Source organism: Rhinolophus sinicus, linkage group LG04 (genome assembly GCF_036562045.2).
Source record: "Rhinolophus sinicus isolate RSC01 linkage group LG04, ASM3656204v1, whole genome shotgun sequence".
NCBI lineage: Eukaryota > Metazoa > Chordata > Mammalia > Chiroptera > Rhinolophidae > Rhinolophus > Rhinolophus sinicus.
Window position 1 is genome coordinate 124764242 of NC_133754.1, and position 24802 is coordinate 124789043.

A 24802-nucleotide genomic window follows, 5' to 3' on the forward strand; every position below is an offset into this window, starting at 1 on the left:
CAAGGAGACATGATTAAGCCATTCAAGAACCCTCTGGTCTATCCCCAAGGGGTTCCTTGCAGCTCATGTGTGATACCGTTAAGCTCCCAGGGGCTCAAGCAGTATTTCTCAAGTGTGAAATGAAAATAAGACTGGGTCTTATATTAATTTTTGCTCCAAAAGACACATTAGGGCTTATGTTCAGGGGATGTCATCCTGAAAAATCAAGCTAGAGCTTATTTTCCGGTTAGGTCCTATTTTCGGGGAAACACGGTATATCCATATCACTGAGCAGCCAGATAAACATGCTGATTCTGAATCTCACACAAAACCTACTGAATGAATGACAATCTCTGGCAAGTGGGCTTGAGAAGCTGTACTTTTAACAAGCTTCCCTGATAGTTCTTATGCACAGGAAGTTTGAGAAACTCTGAGGTCCAGGTTCAACAAAGAGAATACCCTCTCTAAGCTCCTTCAGGAAATTCACAGGAACCAAGGGAAGCCATTAGCTAACATTTCAGGTCCTCCCTTTTCCCTCTCTTTTCACTCCCGTACTGGCATGAGTTATGCGATTCAGTACAGACTCAGTTAAAATGACCACATATTCTGATTTACTATAACTGAAATTAGTCAATGCTTAAAACAAAAAAAGTGAGAAACACTTAAACCCCAACTGTCTACTAGTGGAGTCCTTAATATTCTAAAAATACAGATTAGTTTCACGCCCAGAAAGCTTACAATGATGTTTCATACTACTTCCATTTTAAATTGATCCTACAGCATAACCAGGGCCCACCTCTCAGTGGAGTTCTTATATCCTTTTCATGCTTTCAAACACAGCTAGCTCATCAGTTGCCTCTCCAAAGCTGGGTGATATTGCTAACCAACATGTGGCAAAGAAGGCTCTAAAACAGCGTGACAATTTTATGCTTGACTCAGGTAATCATAGCTCTCTTGAGAGAATCTGCTCTTCAGGCTCACCTCTCCCGTTTCTGCCATCCACAGTCCCCCCAGAGGAACTTAAGGCTCTTATACACTCGATTACACTCTACTGATTTATAGTGCCAAACAGCCATTCACATAAGGGCTCTCCATAAACATTACTGGATTATGCCAACTCAGGTGATTGATTCTGGACCTCTTAATGTGCACCAATCTAAAGACAAACCTTATGTTGCCAATATGATTTCAGCTCCTCAAACTAGGCTCCTATCCACACCCAGCACCTATTATCTTTTGAAAACAAGACCCCACTTAGAAGACCGCACTACAGGAGAATATAAATTGCAAGTAGGAAAACAAGAGAAACATGACAGAGGACTGAAGATCTCACACACGCAGTGAGGACAATCAGTATGAAAATGGGAGTAACTCTAATTCATTTGCATGATAGAAAAATTTCCTTTCACCATCTCCTAAACCAGGACTTCTTAAACTTGAAAATGCCTCTGAATTACCTGGAAAATCTTACTCAAATGCGGGCTCTGATTCTGGTGGTCTGAGACGGAGTCCAAGGTTCTGCACTCCTCAAAAACTCCCAGGCACTGCTGATGCTGCTCACAGGTCAGCTACTTATAGTGTGGGCGCTGCAGGGGGTGGGGGTGGTGGGAGGTGGGTTGGGCAACAGAATCAGCAACACCTGGGAGCTTGTCAGAGAAGACTGGAGCCCACCCTAGACCTAAGGAAAGAGAATCTGCCCTTCAACAAGGTCCCAAGTGATTAGAATGCATATTAGAGAGCAGCTCACGAACCATCTTGTACTCACTGTGAATGAGAAACACCTGGGACCATTTTAAAACTACAAATGACTGGGCCTCACAGCAAAGATTCTGATTCAGTTGATTGGGGTGTATTTGATTGTTCCTAGGTTCCAAATCCAGGTGGTTCTAAGGAGCAGGGTTGAGAACCATTAAATTAAAAACACCCCACAGGGTAGAGGAAAATATGGAGCAACCACTAATGAGTGAGGAATTTCTTTTTGGAATGATGAAAATGTTCTAGAACTGATTATCGTGATGGTTGCATAAATCTATGAATAACTAAAAACCATGGGAAGTATATACTTTAAATGGGTCAATCGTGGTGTATGAATTACATGTCAATGAAGCTGTTACATAAAAAAATAAAAACTTCAATAGCTTTCCTATTTTAAAATAAATAAGTAACCCCCACTGAACAACAATGAAATGAAATTATTTTCCATCCTAGAACTTTGGCCCAAGACTTTGAACTTCTTTTACAAAAGAGAAAAGAAAACAAAATATAGATGTTTATGTGACTCATCTAGAAATATTAAGATCTGTTCCTCTACTCCTTAGGTTCAATTCTGGTCAAGGTAATGCATGCAGGAGAAACCTAAAATGAAACCTTGTATCTCAGGGGGCACCACTATGTTAAAAAAAGAAAAAGCATTATCAATTTGGAAAAGTTTACCCTGTATGCCCCAAGTTTCCACAGAGTTTTCAAATAGCAGATAATTTTTATTTTGCTTCCCCTATTTAAAAATAAATTAATGAGTTAACAAATACACTAATGAGTTAATTAATTGTACCACATTCTTCCAACTATTCTGTATGTTTGAAAACATTCAAAAAACATGTGAAGAAAAAAATATATAAAATGCAAATCTAACCTTGTTAAGAAAAACTGGCTTAAGGGAAAAAGTCCAAGATGACAGAACAGAAAAAATATATAGTTGACATATAACTGTGTAAATTTAAGGAGTACAACATTCATACACATTGTATGAATACATTTCACCCACAAAATAAATAATAATCTCGTAAGTGCTCTATTGTCGTGGGTATTGAGTCATGGCAGGAAAAAGAAGGGGCTGTTAAGGGGGAAGTCATCAATAAAGAAATATTGGAAGTGCTGAGAGGTTAAAAAGACCCCCAATTTTTAACATATCTAAAAAAAGAAAAAGAAAAAAATTGGCTTAAGAAACTTTCGCTAACATACTCACAAAAATAAAACAGATCATAAATAGCACTAAAATTTCAGGAAATATCATTGTAATATATGAGACACCGTATACTTATTCTCAAAAGAAAAGCAATATAAATATACGTAAGTAATAGGCACCACTCGGCATTTTGGACAAACTCTCTCACAGCTTCTGATTGTGGTGGTGTCTCAAAACTGCAGGTGCTGTAGGCTCAAGCCAGCGAGGGTTCACAAGGATCTGATTTACTTTCCCTGTTGAATTGCCACAGCCCACATAAGCCATTTTCCCCCATGAACCAGCTCCCTTGTTAATGGCCCCTGTTCTCATTTTTTGAAGCAGGCACATTCTGATGCATCACGGAACAGAGTTCCTAGGACAATCCACATTGGTTACACGGCATCCTCTGCGGTCCTCTGCTTACTAGGTGGGAGCTCTTAAGAAATGGCTTTCTGGGACCTTCAAGGCAATGGTTAAGGGCACCTTCACAAATAAGTATGATGCCTTCCCTTGTCCAAACTCCCCCAGAAAAACCAATGCATTTCACTATAATAGTTGCTGTGTGTATTTTCTTTCTAAAATAATTCTACCATGTTACATTCTATACTGTGTTTCCCCGAAAATAAGACCTAGCCGGACCATCAGCTCGGATGCGTCTTTTGGAGTAAACATTAATACAAGACCCGGTTTTATTTTACTATAACATAAGACCCAGTCTTATTTTACTCCAAAAGACGCATCCGAGCTGATGGTCCGGCTAGGTCTTATTTTCAGGGAAACACGGTAGATGACAAAGAAAAGGCAAATTGATGCTCCTAACTACTGACCTTGCCCTGGGTAATAACCGTTGACTACTCTCCTATTATTTTCACGGTGAGGAAGTTTACCCTCCTGCTTTAAGTACATTTGCTCAATCTCTGTTGAACTAAACAACTGTCCCTTAATGGATTAGCATGTCCATAAGCATGTCTTAGTTAATAATTCATGCAATAAATAACATATTTTTTAAAGAAAGGAGAAAATGCTTACCTAATACTATATATATCCTGAACATTCTTCTCCCCAGCTTGTCCTTCCTTCAGAGCTTGCATTTGTAATAATTTCATAATGGCTTTTATCAATCCCTGTGTATTCCTGTGAAAAAAATATAACAATATGTTAAATGTTATAAAAATACAGTAAGTATTCTAACGAGGGGCTTAATCCTACCATTTTTATGTAATTGAATACTTGCCACCCACATTGAACAGTAGCCACCCACAAGCACCCAGCTCATCCTACAGCACAGCCAAGAAGAGGCCAACACGCAGACAGCTCCCACCCAACACATTTAAAGGAGAAGTAGAGCCGAAGAATCAAACCACCAACCCATCAATCACCTCCCTACACACACTCAGGGGGAAATCAATCAGGAAAAAACAAATATTAGCCCATATAACTGCAGGCAATGACCATGCCTGTTACTCATACCGAGTAATCAAGTCCTTCCATTTATAAATATTAGCAGACCATGAATTATTATTCCAGACATACGAATAACCAGACATATGAAATGAATCAGCCATTCAAAAAAGTGGGCCAAGGGACCAATCAGAACAAATAACCCCCATTAAAATAAAGTAAATGGGAGTGGGGAATAGAACTTTATTTTTTTTTATTCCTCTAAGAGGAATAAGGAATAACAGGATAATATATCAAAAAGAAGAATAGCCTGCCCTTCTTGTTTTATATTTTCCTTCTTATTAATTTTTAATTGTGAAATGGGTTTTTTCCCCAGCTTTAGGCTTTACTGAGGTAAAACTGACAAATACAGTTATATTTTAAATGTAATATATGTACTATACATTGTGAAATGATCGCCATAATCAAGTTAATTAATATATCCATGGCCTCATATGGCTACTTTTTTTTTTTTTAACTGCAATAGCCAAGAGAGAACCACAGTAACGCGAGTGAAGTAGGATTTTTGCCCCTCTCTCTCTCTCTAGCTCTGCCTCTACCCAATTGTGGGGCAGGAAGAAGACGGGATACAGCAGGAAGGAGAGCAAATGGGGTATCAATGGTCGGCCTCCCCCCATTACAGGTTCCCAGTCAATCCACATTCTCCCAATTTATGGTAATATCTATTTCTACTTCTTTAGTGATGTTCTATTTTAATTTAATACTTTTGGAATATATTTGGGTACATAGTTAAATAACTGTGGTATCACTTATTGATTTTTTTTGGTGAGAATATTTAAGTTCTTCTCTCAGCATATTGCAAGTGTATAACACAATACTGTTAACTAGAGTCAGCATGTTGTACATTACATCCTCAGAACTTGCATCTTATAATTGGAAGTTTTTGCCCTTTGGCCAACCTCTTCCCGTTTCCTCCACCCCCAGCATCCACCCACCCTCTGGCAACCACCATTCGACTCTCAGTTTTATGAGTTTGACTTTTTTTTTTTTTTTTTTTTTTTTCAGATTCCACACGTAAGTGATACCATACAGTATTTGTCTTTCTCTTTCTGGCTTATTTCACTTAACATAATGTCCTCCAGATTCATCCATGTTGTCACAAATTACCCTGCCCTTTTTAAATAAGGATCTCCCTGGGAACTAGAAAGAAATATTAGAAATTAAAAAAAAAAAAAAAAAGAAAGAAAGAAAAGATATTTGTTAAATGAAAAAAAGTAATTATAGTTTAGTCTTGGTTGTTAATATTTAGAAGCACCTATTGTAAGCTAAGTACTCTCCTAAGTGCTTACCATGTATTATGTCATTTACTATCCAGAATATAGTAGGTTACAAATCACTGTTAACCTTATTTTGGAGCTATGGTGCAATTATGTGAGGTGTTATAGAGTGTACTAATTTTTGACATTTAAAGTTTTCCAACTGCCAAAAGATTTGGCACTGCTGTCCAATATGGTAGCCAACTGCCACATGTGGCTACTGAGCACTTATAATGTGGCTAATCCAAATTGAGATGTGCTATAAGTATAAAATACACGCTGGATTTAAAAGACAGTACACAAAGAAGAATATAAAATATCATATATAATGTTTTATATTGATTACATATTGAAATAATATTTTTGATATATGGGGTTAATATAAAACACATTGTTAAAATTAATATCACCTGTTTCTTCTTACTTTTCAATGTGGCTACTAGAAAATTTTGAATTATCTATGTGACTCACATTATATTTCCATTTCCCAGCACTGCTGGAGACACTCATATGGTTTAGTTCCTAAGCAGATTCTTTGGTGAACCTTGAGGTTTCCCTTGCAGTTGAAGCATTTTCCATAATCTTTAGGTCAGTACGTTTTCTCTTTCATATGCATCTTCTTATCACCATGCAATGTGCACTTCTGAATCTTTTGTGACAGGTATCATATGTGTACGGTTTGTCTCCTGTGTGGATTCTCTGGTGAATGCAGAGGTCTCAACACAGCATGAAGCCTTTCCCCTAAGAGTCTCTCTCCTCTGTGTGTTCTCTCGTGGATGTCAAACTGAGATTTAGCTTTTCTCACATTCCCTGTATTGTTACTGTGTCAATTCCATGGTACTTTATTTTGACCAACAATATGGCCAGTTTATCCCACTATGATTCAATAAAAATTAAAAAGTAAATTTTTAAAAAAATTGGAATGAACTGTAGTTGTTTTAGGAAGATCTGATTTCATGGTATCTCTTTGAGCCCTTTTTAGGAATAGAGGTATTGCCTTGTGTTCTTCCTTTGGGACGGCTCACATTCTTCTGACAACCTTCTGTACTGACAGAGTTTCTAGAATCATCCTCTAAAAGCTTAGGAAAAAGATATCTCAACATCCAAACTTTTAATATAAATTCCTTTTTTGCAATTCTTTACACCCATTCACTTTTACAGAATCAAAACCATTCTGCAGCTGAAGATCCTGAACTTTAAGAAATGGTATCTTCCATTATATCCTCCAGCTCTTCACAACCCTTCACTCTTTCTTTTACAAAGACCTAGAGATTCTTCCACACAGAGGTCATAATTGTTCCATCACCAATTTATCAAGAACCAACTCCTGGGTATTAACAACTGGATTCAGTCACAGAGGGCAGAGCCTGCAGAGGATTCTCAGAGCTTCAGCACAATCTGATTCCTCAAATATATACATTTCCTAAAGCTAATTCACCAAGCCTCAGACTTGCAGTCTGTCTTTTGGAAAGTTAGTTCCTCAAGATGATACAAACCCCTATGACTCTGACCCAGGCCTGTGCATAGATTTTGTACAAGACCATGAAATCACAGGTCTGTAGCTGTACTCAGCAGATAAATTCTCATCATCATTGAATGAGTAAGCAGTTCCCAGATTGCAGTATCTGACAGACTTATCATAGGAGGCTGACTCTGGTTTGCAGTGGTAAGAGGGTCATGACGTGTTCAGAGGCATCCTTGTCTTGTAACCTTCAATGTTGACGCAGTTAGAAGCCAGCTCCAACATCTGACTTACGTTAAAATGAGTCCATTCATATACAGCTGGAGAAAGTCCAGGCCCCACCTAGTAACTACATAAGGCCACTCCCTGGGTCTAATGATTAGTTTAAATGGTACTCATTTTTAGACGATCAGTGTTAATTGAATTTCTGAGTGAATTTCTTCCAAGACGTATGGATTCATTAAGTATGGGCAGACCTCAGAGATATTGCGGGTCAGGTTCCAGACCACCCCAAAAAGCGAGTATTGCAATAAAGCGAGTTGTAATCTTTTTGCTGGTGGAGGGTCTTGCCTTCAATTTGTAGAAAAAAAAACAAAACACATTTGTAAAGCACAATAAAATGAAGTATGCCTGTAATCCATTTTTTACACACAAAACAATATTGGTTTTCTTTATCTAATGGTTTGTCATATGACTAGAATTTTAGGGAGGCAGATATCAGACCTATAATTTTTAACCAACATGAGTCACTCACCCATTCATGAAATCAGTGGAATCCCAGAGAAAAGCACACAAGTCATATTTGTATTGAATTCCAGAGATTTTATAAAACCACTGAGGCTGACAAATGAGCTCATATTTTTAACCTTTTAAGTTAGGTCTTGCTTAGTTTTATTTGTGGATCCAGATTTTACTGTGGGAATAACTGAGTCCTTACTGTATTTTAAGTGAGTGTAACATAAATAAAATACAATTTTCAAAAGATATGGCATCAATCAAATCATATATACTAGCAGATCCATTCAAATAGTAACACATTTGCCTTAAATTCAATTGAATAACTATTTAAATTATTTAAATATTTCAAGTGAGTTGAAAGGGATGGTTTCAGATTTTTATATAAATCCTTGCTTTGATTCTAATTAGCTAGGGAATGTTGGGCAAACCACTTAATATTTAACTCCTAGAAGTGTCAATATCCTCATCTGTGCAACCTAGAATCATGGTAATAAGCCCAACTCTTGTGTTGTTCTAAAGAATAAAGAAAAGTATGTCAGCAAAGTAGCTGGTTGTTTTTTGTTTTATTTTTTTCAAAAAGTTGTGATAATCTAATATGTGTAACTATACCATAAACACTGTTGTGTTTTTTACTTTGTACAAACACCAACGTCAGAGTTGATTAATGATGAAGCCTGGGATGTGCCTAAAGCTATAAACACACCCGAACTCCTAGTATTTTCCATCTCTCCTCACAAAATCCTCTTTTTCTTGTTTTCAAACCATTGTTACTCTGCACCTGTGATCTGCTCTTACAAAACCAAATATTTGTATTGAATCTAGCTGATTGCCAAAAGAGGTTAAAATAGTTTGAATAGTGCTGAAAATCAAAATAATGAATTAGAAGAAAATATAACCACTAAAGATGCAAAAATCAAAAACAGGATAGAAGAAAATTTGACTGGACTTAGCTCTTCAAATTGAAAGGGCTACCAAGTACTAGACAAGATACGTGAAAAAAATTAACTGCTGACATTTCTCAAATCCAAAGACAAAAATAAAATCCTATGAACTCTTAGATTTTATGAAATAAAATGTGTAAAATAAAGACTATAAGACTGATATCATTTCTAATTTGGCATCAGAATTCTCATCCACAACACTGAACGAAGCAATATATGTAGAATTATAACGGAAAGGTTTATATAACTTAACAAATCTAAACCTACCCCCAAAAAATCTGAGAGAAATATATGAAGACAAAACAAATACTTTCAGGAATAACACTTTGAAAATTTCTTAAAGTCCTCCAGTTAAAAGATAATGCATGATGAGATATACTAAAAACCAATGAGTTGTACACTTTGAAAGGGTCATTTTATAATATGTGAATTATATCTCAATAAGGCTTTTACTATATTTTTTAAAGGTAAGGCATAAGAAAGAATTGAAAAAGGGGAAAGATACAGACTACAAAGAACTTTGGTCACAATGAATACCACAAGAACTCACAATCAAGTGTAACATTTTTCCAATGTGGCTATAAAGATTAAAACAATTGCTAAAAGAGAATTTGAAGGGGAAATGTAAAAAAGATAATCTGTAACTAAAATTCCAGATATGTTTAGCAAAGATAGTAGGAAAGATTTTCAGGGGACAGAAGACAAAAAATTAATATAGGAGATAGTCTGAGAAGAAACATTTACAACATATATGACAGAGAAAGGATTCATATCCATAAAATAAGAAAAGCAACAAAATAAGGCAAATCATATAATAGAAGCATGAACAGAGAATATCGATATGCAAATAACAGAAGAATAAAATTCATAATATCCAGTGTTGATGAGTGAATAGGGAAATAAGCACTTTATGTTGAGCGTACATTGGGTAAGGCTTTATGGAGAGCAATTTAGCAGTATATCCATAAAAATTTTTAATGCACATACCCTTTTGCCCATAAATTCCACTTCTAAAAACTCATAAAAAAAAAAAAACCTTACGTATACCCAAAAGAAGATATTACACTGTATTTTTATCTTATAAAATGGAAGAAAAACTACATATTTATTAATAGAGTTAAAATATGATAGATCCGTATTATAGAATACTCTGTGGCCATTAATAAGGAGGCAAACAGATCTAAGGAAAAACATCCAACACATATTAAGTGGGGGAAAAGCAAGTTTTAGAACAATGCACATGAATAAAATATTTAATTTTAAAACTCTCGGAATGTATGCACTTATAAATACTTTTTTATAGGTCTAGAAACAGGGCTCCAATTTCACTGGAATTAGCTGATCCCTGACCCCACATGCCCGGATTTGATTTCAGATCACCCTAGCCTTCTCTAGATTCCAGAGAGAACCAAGACCAAGATCTGCAGGAACCTCTGCGACACTCGACTAACCCTAAGCCTTTCTAGCACTGCTAATTCCTAGTTTTCACCAGGGTCCAATGAGAAGGTGAATTTTTTAAAAAGAAGAAAAGAAAGAGAAGGTAATATAAAACAGTTTTATTGCTTACTACTTTCACTATTTACAGGTGCCATTGTGTGAGTTTTCAAAGTATGCACTACTTTTATGTTTTTGTTACTGAAAAGGGGAAAAAATTATAATCGCAAAGTGAGGAAGAACTCTCCAAATACAAATAGAAGATTAAAACTGATCTCCTAGATAGGTAGTATGAACATAAATTTAAATAAACAATGAAATAACCACAGTGTCTTTTATTAAAACCTGTCTTCAGCCACAGTTTAGCACAGACACAAAAACATGTTAATTTGAGAAAGTAGACTTCTGAAGAACGTTTTTAGGAACTGGATTTAGCCCTCAGACAAATGGGCTGCCTCGGTTTGAGGTACACAGATACATAGAAGAGTTATTTAACAAATCAAAGACTTTAATCAAGGCAGAAAAGATCTGATTAGATACGTATTATAACTAACAGTCATAGTATAATGTGTTCAGGGGGTATCATTACAAACGAAAAAAAAGAAAGACAAAAGCATATCTTGCTGCCTACTAGATATTCTCACGTCAGTGTCTAGATTGTGCTTCAAATTCAGCATGTCCAAAACCAAACTCATGCTTTTCCTACACACCTGGTCTACTTGTTAGGCAAGCCAGAAATCAAGGAGTCACTATTGACATATCCCCTTCAGTCACCCTCAGATTCAATCCACCTCAAATGCTTCACCCCCTAAATATCTCACACATCCTTTAATTTCCTTCCATCTCTAGTGCAAGCAATCATCATCCCTCTCCTGAACGACAGCAACAACCACCTAAGCTGTAACCACTCTATTTGCCTACCGTAAACCGAACACTTTTAATGTTATCTTTTTATTGGAGCCGGAGTGGACTACCTGAAACCACTGGTACCCGCTAAATAAACACTTCAATAGATTCCCTCTGTATTCAGAATAAAGACCCAAACCCTCAAAAGTAGCCATCATGGCCTGCGTTGTCTGGCCCGTACCTACGTCCCCAGCTTCATCTCAAACCACTCTCCCCTTGCTCTTGGCATCTTTCGGGCCTACCTACTAGCGCCTTCCCTCCCTCCACAGGGACATGACACATGCTATTTTCTATAACTGGAAAGTTCCACCCTCCCTTATTTGCCTAGATAAGTTCTACTCATTCCTCAGAATCATCTTAGGTGTTACTTCATCAGGAAAGCTTTCCTTGACCTCCATTATGAGGTCAAACCCCCGTATTAAAGGGACTCCCAGCACAGTGTGCTTGTCTGAATGCAGTTTAATACGTAATTATGCAACTATGATTCTGGCAGTCTCTCCCTTAAACCAAAAGGATCATGAGTGTAATGACTATGTCTGCTTTCCTCACCACCATATCACAGCATGTAGCACAGGCACATTATTCAATAAATATGTTTAATCACCAGATGGATAGAAGAATGGAAGACAGCTAAGGGACTGTCATACGTGGCTACAGAGCTGACCTCTGAAGGTATTTTCTAGCTTTATAATTACATGATTTTACATATGCACATAAAATTATAGTATCTGATATCTTTATTATTAAAATTTGCTAGTTTATTACTAAACAGATATAAATGGCATTACTAGTTGTGGTTATAGGCCTTTCACTTTAGGGATTACACATTTAGCAAATGAGGGAATTGTAAATACTAGGAAGATAAAATTAATATGATACTCTTTATATTATCAAGCAATGTAATAATCCTGTTGGGAGAAGAGAGGCGGGTGTGTTTTTTGTTGGAGTTTTTTTTTCAATACATCCTAATCCATGTACTTACAACATTAAAACCAATGTAAGACTCCTGACAGAACAAGTAAAGTAAAAGATAAATATTCAGCATGGTAAATAGAGATTTCACTACCGTGAAATTTACCACAATTTACCACAATGAAAATTAACTCTGAAGAGAGTCTTAGGAACATTAGATGGATCCTGTCACTTCATATCAGAGCAGCTGCAAGAAGTCCCCTTTGGAAGATGCTATTTTCTTTCATTCCCTTCACTCTTAATTAATTTGTTGTATATGAAAACCATTAAGCAATTGGACTTCTTAAACTTAAATTTCTATCTCTCTATCTCTCTATCTCTCTCTCTCTCTCTCTCTCTATCCATCTATCTGTCGGGAATGTATCAATTCTATGTGGAAAAAAATTCAGATATAGGAGGCACAGAAATGTAATTTCAAAACATCCCTGAAAGTTTAGTATTGTTTTTATACAAACACATCATACTTATTTTCTTTCTTTTGATATATTTTTTCCTATAATTCAGATATAAAATTCAGTTAGTTCAGGATTTCTCACACACAAAGGATGTGAAGGGCTCCAACGAGGTTCAAATGCTGACATGTGGACTTTTAATTACTGGAGACGTTTTCCAAAACACCTCGACCTTTAAAAGGCGCAGGCATTGGCTTTTGGAGTCTTGGCTTGTTAAACTCCACAATTGCTTATCTACGCAAGATATCTCATGATTGTGCATCAGTAACACTATCTTTAAAGCAAAAGGCAGAAACTAAATGTCTTGTGACCATTGTTATTATTTAAGTTACCATTGTTTTGTACTTAACTAGCTACATTACTAGCTACTGTCTGTCTGTCTGCTTGCCTGCCTGCCTGCCTGCCTATCTATCTTGTTCTCTTTCTCAAGCTGCTTCTAAAGAGAGGGTCCAAAACAGACTCAAAAATAGTGAAAAGATAGTCTCAAAAAATCATTTAAAAAAGAGAAAAGACTAAAGTACATCAATTGTTTTTAAATCCACACCCTTGTTATAATTCATAAAAAAAAAATCTAATTGGTCAACACCAAAGGATGTTAAATAAAACTGAGTACATTGAAGTTTAGTAAATAAAGAGAAAGGATCAGGTATATACCTTGCCTTTCCTACACAAACTCTACTATTGGGTAAGCAAACAGTAGATATGGGGGGGGGGGGCTCTTTATAGCAGTATTTCAGGTAATAGTGAAGAAAAAAATGAGAGAACTAGAATGTCACCATTTTGAGACTCCTAATGAATTAATGGATCAAGCCATTGAGCATCCACAGCTAACATCACCAAAAAAGAAAACAATCAGATATTATGTATCTCCTGATGGAAGAACACATTACCACCTCTGAAGAAGTCTTCCCTCCCCCTCTCACCCCCTCTTACCCCCCACAACAAAAATTTAACTTAAATCTTGTCATATTTCTAGAAGCAAACTTTCCATGTACAGGAAATACAGAAAAATAAACCAACGCACATGGGGATGTAATCAGCAAAATCCACACTGTGGAAATCACTGCAAACAACCAAGTTTCTTCTACAAACTGTAAGAAAGAGAAAAACAGAGACAGAGACAGAGTTGGATAGATGTGAGGGGGACATCCTATAGATTAAAAATGATATAAAACATAACACCCAATTCTTATTTGGATGGTCACTCAAAAAAATGTAAAAAAAAATTTTATGAGGTAATTAGAAATCTGAAGATTGACTGGACATTTTAAAAAATTATGTGTGTACACACACATATATCTAGGCATAATAATGAATTACTGTTATATTTTTTAAAAAGAGATATATACTTACATATCATATAAGAAATTATACAATACCTGGGATTTGCTCCAAAAGAATATGGGCAGAATGGAAGTGGGTGGGATTATGGAAGGAGCAGGGCTAGCCATGGGTTAATGGTTGGTGGGCTAAGTGATAGGAGCATGAGAGTTCTTAACACTATTATATTTACTTTTGAAATTCTCCATAAAAAGTTTTTAAAATCATAGTAAGTGTTCCTCTTTGTAATACACATATATTTTCAAAATTTCCTTGGTTATTTTTGTGAGTGTTATACTCCAAGCTATTGATTCCTTCCTTTACTTCCCTTCCCCTGGCAACCAAGGCAGTGGTTGTTTCTATCATTATTGCTGTTTGGATAGATAATTTATAGTTTCAAATATATTCCAGAGGAGGATGATAATGATGATAGAAAACATGGTGGCATCTTGCCATCACAGTAAAACAATTAGCTTTGACAGTAACTCGCCATCTATTCAATCTCTCCTCCCTCTATTTCTGTCAGAGCAACACAGATCTATCAGTCACTCATACTTAAGCACAACTATGTTTCAAAGCTGGAGCTGAGCTGAGAGGCTGAGAAATTCCTATTTCCCAAGGCATGGCTTTCCCCCCAAGTTCAGGCCCAGTGCAGAAGACTCCTCGGGAATAGTGTCCCAGTCTCTTCTCTGTTTTGAAAATGACCACTCCTTCCCCATTCATGTGGTAACTATATAAGGGATCCTAGCACACATATGTTCACACAATAAAGATACAGCCTGTGGGGACAGAGCCCCAGAGAGTAGTTTACAGGCTCTCGGCCTTACGTGAAGGGGTACTGGCTCGGGTGGTGAATGGCCGTCGGCTGTGGCTGATTGGCCGTTGGCTGTGGCCGGTTAGCCAATTGGCCGCTGGTATAACTGCTGCGACTACGGAGGACTGCCGAGGATTGCCGAGGAGCCGAGCAGAGCCGAAGAGAGTGGAAGAGGAGAGCCGAGAGAGAGGAACAGAGGAGAGAGTGAAGAGTCGTCGGTCGGTCGGTTGGCGGAAAAGCGGACGGCAGGTCGGCATCCGGTGGGCCCAGCCTCCAGTGAGACCGTGGTGGTATGGCTCCCCTACCTGTGGCTCAGTGGGTGTTCCTTGTTGGCCTCACCGTATCCTGCGTTCTTATGTGGGGAGCGGGACCAGAGACCCTGCAGGCCGCCCCGCACGACAAATGGCGCAGCGAGCAGGGTCTCCCGCACGACAAATGGCGCAGCGAGCAGGGTATGGTGCCGGCCAAAACCTACCGAAGCATGGTGGAGCGGTTTGTGTGTGTGAGAGCCCAGCTTCGGAATGCCCATGAGGAGCGACACCGGGAATGGGAGGCGCGGTCTGCCTGGGAGACTCAAGCCTCCAGCTGGCACATCACCCTCTTGGCCACGGACAGCATTGCGTTCATTTTGGTAATCTGCTGCGGCCTTAAGTTCCGAGGGTTGTGGACATCTTACACCGAGGCCTCCACCCACTCAGACACCTGGCACGGTGAGCAAGATTCCGACCAGGTAGGAATGGTGTCTGACTCTGGGCAGGAGGACGTGTGGCCCCCACACAGTATATGGTGTTCGGTGGCCACTGTTCTCAGGAGTTGGACCCCCAAGGAGGGGTGGGAGGACATGGACGACTCTCCGGCCAGCGTGGAGAGGGCCCTGCAGGCTCTGGCTGAGCGGTTGCCGGAGGAGGAGAAGGCTACAGCCGGCCGCGTGGGCTGGATGTTCCTCAAGGCCTTGAGTCTCAACACGGAAAATGGGCTTAATGAAGTGGCCCGGGTGCCGAACCAGGTGTCCCGGTTGGATGCGCTGGAAGCCCGGGTCCGCCTGTTAGAACAGGGGCCCCAAGGTGGAGACTCTGAGGCAGAGGCGGAGGAAGCAAGTGGAGACAATGTAGCTCCCAACCCCCAAGCCCGGCCAATCTTTAAGCAAAGGGTAAAATGTGAGCAACCTTTGGGCCCTGGGGGCGTTGCTGCCGGCAACCCAGCTGTGACTGAGTTCACAACCTACACCCCATACACTCCCACTGAGTTGCAGGAGCTGGGGAGGCGGTATAGACAGAGCCCTGGAGAGCCAGTCTCGGCTTGGCTATTACGTTTATGGGATGAGGGAGCAGACAGCATTCTCTGCTCCCCAGGCGAGATGGAAAAGCTAGCCTTCGTGACAGTGCATCCATCCCTGAGACAAAGGTTACAAAACTGCCATAGATTGGCCAACAACCAGGGCAACCATTCTCTAATGCAGTGGTTCACAGCTGCGGTACACACAGTATGGGAACAGGCTGGCGAGCTGCCAGACAATGTGAGTCAATGGCAGTCATATACAGAACTTACGCAAATAATCCGTGAAATGGGTATGAGACATGCTATTTTTAACCTCAACATGCAGGACCCAGATGACGAGCTTTTCACTGCCAGCATGAGAGATCTGGTTTTGGATACTGCACCTGCGAGTGCTTTTGGATCCTTGGTTGCTATTCTTACACCGTATGTAGGGCGACGGATCCATGAAGTTACAACTGCCATGGCCACCCTAGGGGATGTTGAAAGCCGGAGGCGAAGGAAGTTAAGACAGGAGGTCCGCACAGTTGAGACCTGGAAGCCCAAACCAAAGGTAAAGGGGCAAGGTCGCGGGCCTCAGAGAGTAACACGCGCACAGATGTGACGTGATCTCGTGGCAGCAGGGGTCGATAAGAAGAAAATAGACCGACAACCCAACGCACTCCTGCTTGAACTTTGGAAACAGTTGCATCCGGAACAACAATTCCGGAGAAACATAAAGGAGGAGTCTGGGAAAGCGCGACCCGTGTCCCTCCAGGACTTCATGCAGCCGCTTGAGGCTGACCCCTTGCCGCTTGATTAGGGGTGGGGCCAAGGTACCCAGTCAGAGGTGACGAGCAGGGACCGGAGGCCCCACGTAGAACTGTCCATATATTGGTCCCCTTCGAATGTACAAAGGGTTTTGGCTCTAGTTGACACTGGCGCCGACTGCAGTCTCATTTATGGGAACCCAGAACTGTTCCCTGGACCAGCAGTCTGCATTGATGGCTACGGGGGAAAAACTGTGACTGTGAAAGCCGTTTCCTTACCACTAGGTATAGGAAGGCTTCCTCCTCGTACCTACAAGGTTTATGTCTCCCCCGTTCCAGAATATATTCTAGGGGTGGACGTGCTACATGGCCTCAGCTTACAGACATCGGTAGGAGAGTTCCGTCTCCGGATCCGGGTGGTGAAAGCGGTGACACGCGGGCATGCTCACCACCCTCCTCAAGTGTTGCCACAGCCCTGGCGCGTGGTTACAGTGTGACAGTACTGCCTGCCAGGAGGGCAGGAGGAGATTGGTCATACAATATTGGAATTGGAGAAGGCACATATTGTGAGGCCAAGGCACAGTCCCTTTAACTCCCCAGTATGGCCTGTCAAGAAGCCAGATGGGACCTGGTGAATGACTGTGGACTATAGGGAGTTAAATAAGGTGACGCCACCCTTGCACGCTGCAGTGCCTTCAATTCATGATTTAATGGATCTTCTGAATGTCCGCCTGGGGACATATCACTATGTAGTGGACTTGGCCAATGCTTTTTTCTCCATTGACATTGCACCCGAGTGTCAAGAGCAGTTTGCTTTTACGTGGGATGGGCGGCAGTGGACTTTTCAAGTCCTTCCGCAAGGATACTTGCATAGCCCCACTATCTGCCACGGGCTTGTGGCCCAGGACTTGGCACAGTGGGATCACCCATCCTCTGTGGCCTTGTTTCATTATGTTGATGACATTCTGTTAACCTCAGATTCTCTTTCTGATTTAGAGCATGCAGCTCCCTCTCTTCTCCGCCACCTGAAGTCACGCGGCTGGGCGGTGAATGAGGAAAAGGTCCAAGGCCCTGGCTTATCCATCAAGTTTTTGGGTGTTGTGTGGTCGGGTGTCAGTAGGCTAATACGGCACAGGGACCCTCGTGGAAGACGCTTGTCGCGTAGATTGTGAGGCGAGACCCTGTAGGGGTGGAGTGTGGGGACAGAGCCCCAGAGAGTAGTTTACAGGCTCTCGGCCTCACGTGAAGGGGTACTGGCTTGGGTGGTGAATGGCTGTCGGCTGTGGCTGATTGGCCGTCAGCTGTGGCAGGTTAGCCAACTGGCCGCTGGTATAACTGCTGCGACTACAGAAGATTGCCAAGGATTGCCGAGGAGCCAAGCAGAGCGGAGCACAGCCGAAGAGAGCGGAAGAGGAGAGCCAAGAGAGAGGAACAGAGGAGAGAGTGGAGGAGAGTCATCGGTCGGCCGGTTGGCGGAAAAGTGGATGGCAGGTCGGCGTCCGGTGGGCCCAGCCTCCAGTGAGACCGTGGTGGTATGGATCCCCTACCTATGGCTCTGTGGGTGTTCCTTTTCGGCCTCACCATATCCTGCGTTCTTGTGTGGGGAGCGGGAGCAGAGACCCTGCAGGCCGCCCCGCCTGAAAGATGGCGCAGCGAGAAGGCCTCCGCGCACGACAAATGGCGCAGCGAGCAGGGTCTCCCGCACGACACAGCCTTTGGGGGGTTAAAGGGTACCCCCTCAAACAATATATCTTAGTCCTAACTCCTGGTGCCTGTGAAAGTGACTTTATTTGGAAACAGGGTCTTTGCAGATATAATTAAGGATCTAGAAATGGGATCTTCCTGGGTGGGCCTTAAATCCCATAACTGGTATCCTCATAAGATAAAGGAAAGAGACTTGAGATACAAAGATACACAGGGAAGGTTATCTTAAGACAGAAGCAGAGACTGGAGTTATACAACCACAAGCCAAGGAGCGCCAAGGGTTGCCAGCAGCCACCAGAAGCTTGGAAAGAAACATGGAATGGATTCTCCCAGCCAGAAAAAAACCAATCCTGCTAACATCTTGGTTTTGGACTTCTGGTCTCCAGCATTGTGAAATAATAAAATTCTGTTGTTTGAAGCCACCAAGTTCATGGTTATTAGTTATAGCAGCCCTAGGAAACGAATACACAGCCCCTGCCAAAGCTGACTGGTCCAGGACACATGCTGGGTCCTAGCCTTAGAAATCGGTAATTGTGACAAGAAAATCCAACCTGTCTTGCTGCCTGTTATACATAAGAGATGTTAAGCCAGGAGCAGGTGGTGGCCTGTGGGCTAGGAAACAGAGAAAGTCTGCTGCAAGAGAGAAGAAATACACAGCCCATATCCAATTTGTGTCTCAGGCCCAGGTGTATCCCTGTTCTTGGGTCCTATAGGAAAACCTTTCATCAAAAAACTAAAAATCACACTTTTATGCTCAAACTACTTCAAGTGGGTTTCTGTAAATTGTCACCCAAAGAGTTTTAACACACTCGTGAACCTGCTGCCAAAAGCCTTTCAGTAAGGCTCAGCTGAAACAAGTCCTTCCTGGGTGGGTTCCAAGAAAAGCTGAACTGACTCAATAACCCTCTAAGAAACAGCAAAGGAAACTTGAGGCAGGAGCTACAAGCACAGTGGCAAGAGACGATGCAAAACAAAACCTCAATTTTCACTCGGCATAAGAGTCAAGACGCAGATCTTACCATGAGAGAGAGTGTGGGGCAATAATGATGCTGAATATTCCAAGCAAATAAAAATAACAGAAAAGAAAAAAAATTTTTGGTCAACTATCCAAAATATATTAATTATACCATGCACATGGTATTTATTTTCACAAGATAAATATAACACAATTGCTATTGAGCATATGAATAACATGCATGTATCAGGTTTCCTTTGTTTGGGGTTTATTTGATTATAGCATTAAACACTGTTCATGTATTTTGGTCTCTTTTTGAAAAGACTGCAAATAATGCTTGCTTCTTTACTTTTGAAATATTCCAAATGTAAGGTACAAGGAAGTATCCATACTGGGTGTGTGTGTGTGTGTGTGTGTGTGTGTATGTTTTGCAGGGGAGGAGGGGAGCAGGAATGAGAATAACAAGAGTTTGGGTTGAAGAGAATGACACAAACATCTGTCCCAAATGGGGGCCTCCTTGGGTATCATGGGAACAAATGGTACAACTGTGGCCAAGTCCCTTTTTAACTGAAAGGTATAACTGGTCAGCCTTAAGCACAGTAAATCACCAGGAAATAAGAAAATGGTAAACACTACATTAATAACCAAATTATTGTCTAAATTCATTATAAAATTATATTGGGGGAGAGAGAGAGAGAGAGAGAGAGAGAGAGAGAGAGCAAGGAAGAGAGGGAGGAAATTAAAAAAAACAGTTCTGAGGAACACATGCTTGAATAAATGACAAAAAATTAATGTTTCTTCAACAAAAAAATCTAAGAGATGTAATGCTATTGAGTTTTGCTTGGGAAAGTTCTGTACATTCATTTGTCTTCAAAGAACCAGAAAACAGCCTGATTTCTTCTGAAGCATTTTTCCATTATAAAAGAAACATGTGTTCAGTAGTCACTTTCCTTAAATTACCTAGAAACAGCATCAACACATGACTCTCACAATGGAAGATTTTGTGACAAACAAAGCCATCAACTAACTTAAAAAAGAAATAGGGCAGAATGTCCTAGATGAGAAAAATGGCTGGGATTACTTTTCTGGTTATGAGCTTCAAGTTAAGAGAGATTCTGGGATTTTAGAGAAAGAAAAAGGGTTGGAAAAAGGGGAAGGAGAACATCTGGAAACAAGCTAAATGATTTAAAGGAATATTGAAAAGAAAAGGTGGAGAAACAGCCATGGTCTAGTAACTCTGTCCCTCTCAGATAACAGTCAGATGAGCAATGCTACCAATGTAGATTTAAACCTTGAAACCATCTCACATTTATGAAAAATACTCTGACACCACAGCAGCAAATGAAAGCACGCTAACTAACATTGTCTTCCTTAAACCTTGGAGGAAACCTCCTAAAGGCATCCTTCCTTGTGTCTTCCTTTCCTGCCAAATAAAATAAAGAGAAAGATGCTAAACAGTACAGAAAGGCTTCAAAAATACAAGATATGAATACAGTGTCTCCTCAGTTGCTAGTCATTTCTTACATAATAACAACACAATTATGTTAACCAAGGACCAGCGTCATGAAATACAAGGGAAGACCCTAAAACACAAGAGTTTTTGCATGAAATTACCCTAAATCTTAATTCCAAATAGTTCTTAGAATCATTTTTTAACAAAATTGGACATTCATCAATCCATAAGGTTAGACTCACTTGGTTCCAACAACTTTAGTCAGGATCCCCGATGGGCATTGTTAATACCCTATGCAAAATTTCATTAAAAAGTCAACTTTAGGAACCTCAGACAATAGATTTTAATCTCTCACACCTTAATATACTTGTATTTTCCCCAAATATGTAAATTGCAAGTCTCTTCTCTGTTTGAAAGCACAAAAGGCACAAAATCAAGTGCTAGCCTAGTTTATCTAGAGCATAATCATTCTACCAAATACATTTTTAAAAGAAGGGTGGGGAGGTAGGGGAAGCAGTTGAACTGAAATTACAGGCTGTCATGACATCTCAAGATAGAAAACTGAATACCTGCTTCCACCGGAGAGCACGGTTTTTATTCACAGTCCCGTTACTAAGCAACTATAACAATGGCTGCATGAGCTTTCTAGAAACTAGTGCAGCTAAGGGAGAAGTCTAAGGAAATAAAAATGGGGGAACTATTTGCTTTGGGAATCTTTATTTCAGGCTAAATTCAACGTAAAAACAAGCTAAACCAAAGACAGTCTAAACTTAAAACAAGCAGTTTCTGAAAGGACAAGAAAAGTACATGCGACTGTTTCATTCATTTTAATTTCAGTTTTGTTTAATTTCAAAATTCACATTTAACTGGTGATAATGATTTCCTTACTGTGTTGCCTTTGTAGCCCCTTCTTTCCTTCACCCTCCCTAGGGATTTTTTTTTTTTTTCAAATTTCCTTACTGATTAAAAGAACATTTTTGACCTCTTAAATCCATTTCTTTGTTTACAGAAGCTATAAAAACTAGTTTACAATTGTTTCATGTTGCCTCAGCTTTGAACCAAGAACACTCTTGGACATCAAACTATTCCTTTGAAGGGAACAGTGTCTCAAACAGAGCCAGACACTTTCCCAGCCACTCCCTGAAGTTCAGACAACCAGAGCTTTGCAAATGTCAAGTCTTTCTCAAAGTTAGACTATACAATGTGGGTCAGATTTGGGGTGGGGATGGAGTAAGGGGGCCTTCCATACATGTTCCAACAGAATTTTATAGACTTGACTTGCAAAGGGCTAAGGAGCAGGTTATAAAGTTAGGGGAGATGACCTCACCGACTCTTCCTTCTATCTTTCCTTACAGCTTTCAACATTTATTGCAGTGCTAAAAAAGCTTCAGAAGCAGGTACATTCTCTAAATATCTACTCTACAGAAGGCTGCTTCTCACTATTGTGTTCTCTCTCTCTCTCTCTCTCTCTCTCTCTCTCTCTCTCTCTCTCTGTCTCTCTTGCTGTCTCTCTCTCTGTTTCTCTCTCATCTCCTTCTCAGTTCCGGAAAGATGCTAGGCAGCTGGTAGGCAAAATGAAAATATAAACATTTAGATTTATTTTTGTTTCTTTTTATTTTATTCAATTTATTGGGTTGACATTGGTTAGCAAAATCATATAGGTTTCAGGTGTACAATTCTATAATACATCATCTACATATTACATTGTGTGTTCACCACCCAGAGTTACTTCTTCCATCACCATATATTTGACCTCTTCCCCCCTTACCATCTGGTAACCACTAAACTATTGTGTGTGTCTATGATTTTTTGTTTGTTTTATTCAGTTTTATATGTCACATATGAGTGAAGTCATGTGCGTCTCGACTTTTTATATCTGATATATGTTGCTTAGTACGATAATCTCAGGATCCATTCATATTGTCACAAACGGCAGTATGTCATCTTTTCTTATGGCCGAGTAATATTCCATTGTATATACGATTATTTTCTACATCAAAACTGAGCAATCAGTGTGTGGCTCTGTTCCCAAGGTGCCTTTACATTCCAATAAACCTCTATTTTAAGAAGGCACTTCTAGAAGACACTTTCTAGTACAAATTTAAATACTTGAAACTGAAGATCCAAAATGTCTCAGTCAAGAAGCACAAGCAAGTGACAAAAGTCATTCCCGCTTTTAGATCCCAAAGATAAAGATGGTTTTTCTCTCTCAAAGGATTCCCTGAGCAGCATTTGGAAGAGTCTGCTTGGGTCTGCTGTTTTTAATTAAATTTAGTTTCATTTCTTAAATTTAATTCCTATTTTGCTTTTTATAAAGATATAAACAATGTAAAGTATAGTCTTTGTAATCACTACAAGCCACACAGCTCTGCTACTTGAAATAAACCAAATGAAGAAAATTCTTCACATATAATTATTACCTCTACTGGCAACAGTAAAGAAAACTTAGCACTTATATAACACATTTCATGACCAAATTGATTCAAAAATTAAATTGGTTAGCTTCAGGGTCTACTCTGTCAGCATTTCCCTGTGGCTAACAATCTAAAAAACATGAACATTCTCAGATAAACAAACTTTTTTTTTTTAATTCTTTCCAGGATCCTTCACTTGTTAAAACTCCTATACACATATCTGTGGTACTATAAAATTCAAGGCTTTCTTTTATATCTCAGCCACATTTCCAAAGACCTATGAAAACTAATGGCCACCTATATGTGTAATATTGCATTACTCATTGAAGCACTGCCTGTAATTGCAAGTAATTGAAAACATTAGGGAATTGGTAAATTAGGGCACATTCATACAGTGGAATATTATGCAGCTGGAAAAAATTAGAAAGCACTTTATATATGTTAAGTAATGATCTCTAAAATATATTTTTTCACTGAAAAAAATACAAAATAAAGAATTCTATGCATAGTAGGCTGCTAATTCTGTTTTTTTAAAGGAAAAACATATACACATAAATTTTAACTTACATGTGCATACAATATCTTTGAAAGGATAAGCCCTGGTAAGAGTTCTGCCTCAAGGAGAAAAACTGAGATATTGGGGTAAGACAGAAACTTTGCCTCATATACCCTTTTGAATTTTTTACCATGTGAATGTTTTGTCTATTCAAAAAATACATTTTAAAATTTTAAAAAGTCTAAGGTTACTGACAGATGATATGCTGATTCACCATCAGCAAAGCTTATGCTTTTCAATTTACAATAGTGATGATGGACTTATGCTGGCTGATATGTGAAGAATATCCCACACCAGCATAATTTTCTAACTTGGTCTTCTGGAATTACAGGTATAATCTGACCTGCTCGAATTATCCCTTACACAAACAGAGACATTACCCTGGCCCCCTTAGCTGCTCATACTCTTGCTTTTAAATATAAATACTACAACTATACAATGCAAGTAGATTTTATGGTTTTGGATATGCAAGCACTTGAAAACTATTTGGGGGAAACAAATACCATCACCTGTATTTGAAAAGAAAAACAGGAGAAAAGCAAAAATCTAGGTGGTTTGCTTAAGATCAACCAATAAGTTACAAAAAGGAAAACACATAAAACTTAACTTTTTAAAAGCCTCCTCAAAAACTACTTTTTTATGGGTAGATAAGGGATCCTTCTAAAAGCATTTGTGGCATGTGTGTGTGTGTGTGTGTACACTCACTTGTGGGCATGCACACAAAGAAAAAGGAAGACAGAAAATTAATGTTTTTAGCCATGATCAAATCCTTATTCAGAAATATTTGCTCATTTTCTAACTGTCAAAGAGTGTATGGCATACAAAAATACAAGTTAAAAAAAAAATACTGTGAAAGAACAAGTAGCCTAGCTGTGAAGGGGGAAGTGTCTGGGCAGGCAAGGTGACATCTGAGCTGAGCCCTGAAGGATGAAGCAGATGACGTCAGAAAGAGTCCATGCAGAGGCAGAGCACAGGCACAGACTCGGGAATTGGGAACAGTTGTGTATGGTTAGAGAG

The 24802-nt window shown here is 39.6% G+C and overlaps 1 protein-coding gene across 2 annotated transcripts in view; it reads right to left on the reverse strand.

The window, feature by feature from the left end:
* FOCAD (focadhesin) overlaps positions 1-24802 on the reverse strand; it is a 275278-nt gene that overhangs the window by 216941 nt on the left and 33535 nt on the right. For both annotated transcript variants that reach the window (XR_012495704.1, XM_019750360.2), the window contains one exon: positions 3953-4057. Coding sequence is in view for 1 of the 2 variants with exons in the window: in XM_019750360.2 (XP_019605919.2) it covers positions 3953-4057 (105 nt within the window). In the remaining variant the exon portion in view is untranslated. The remainder of the gene's footprint in view (positions 1-3952; positions 4058-24802) is intronic.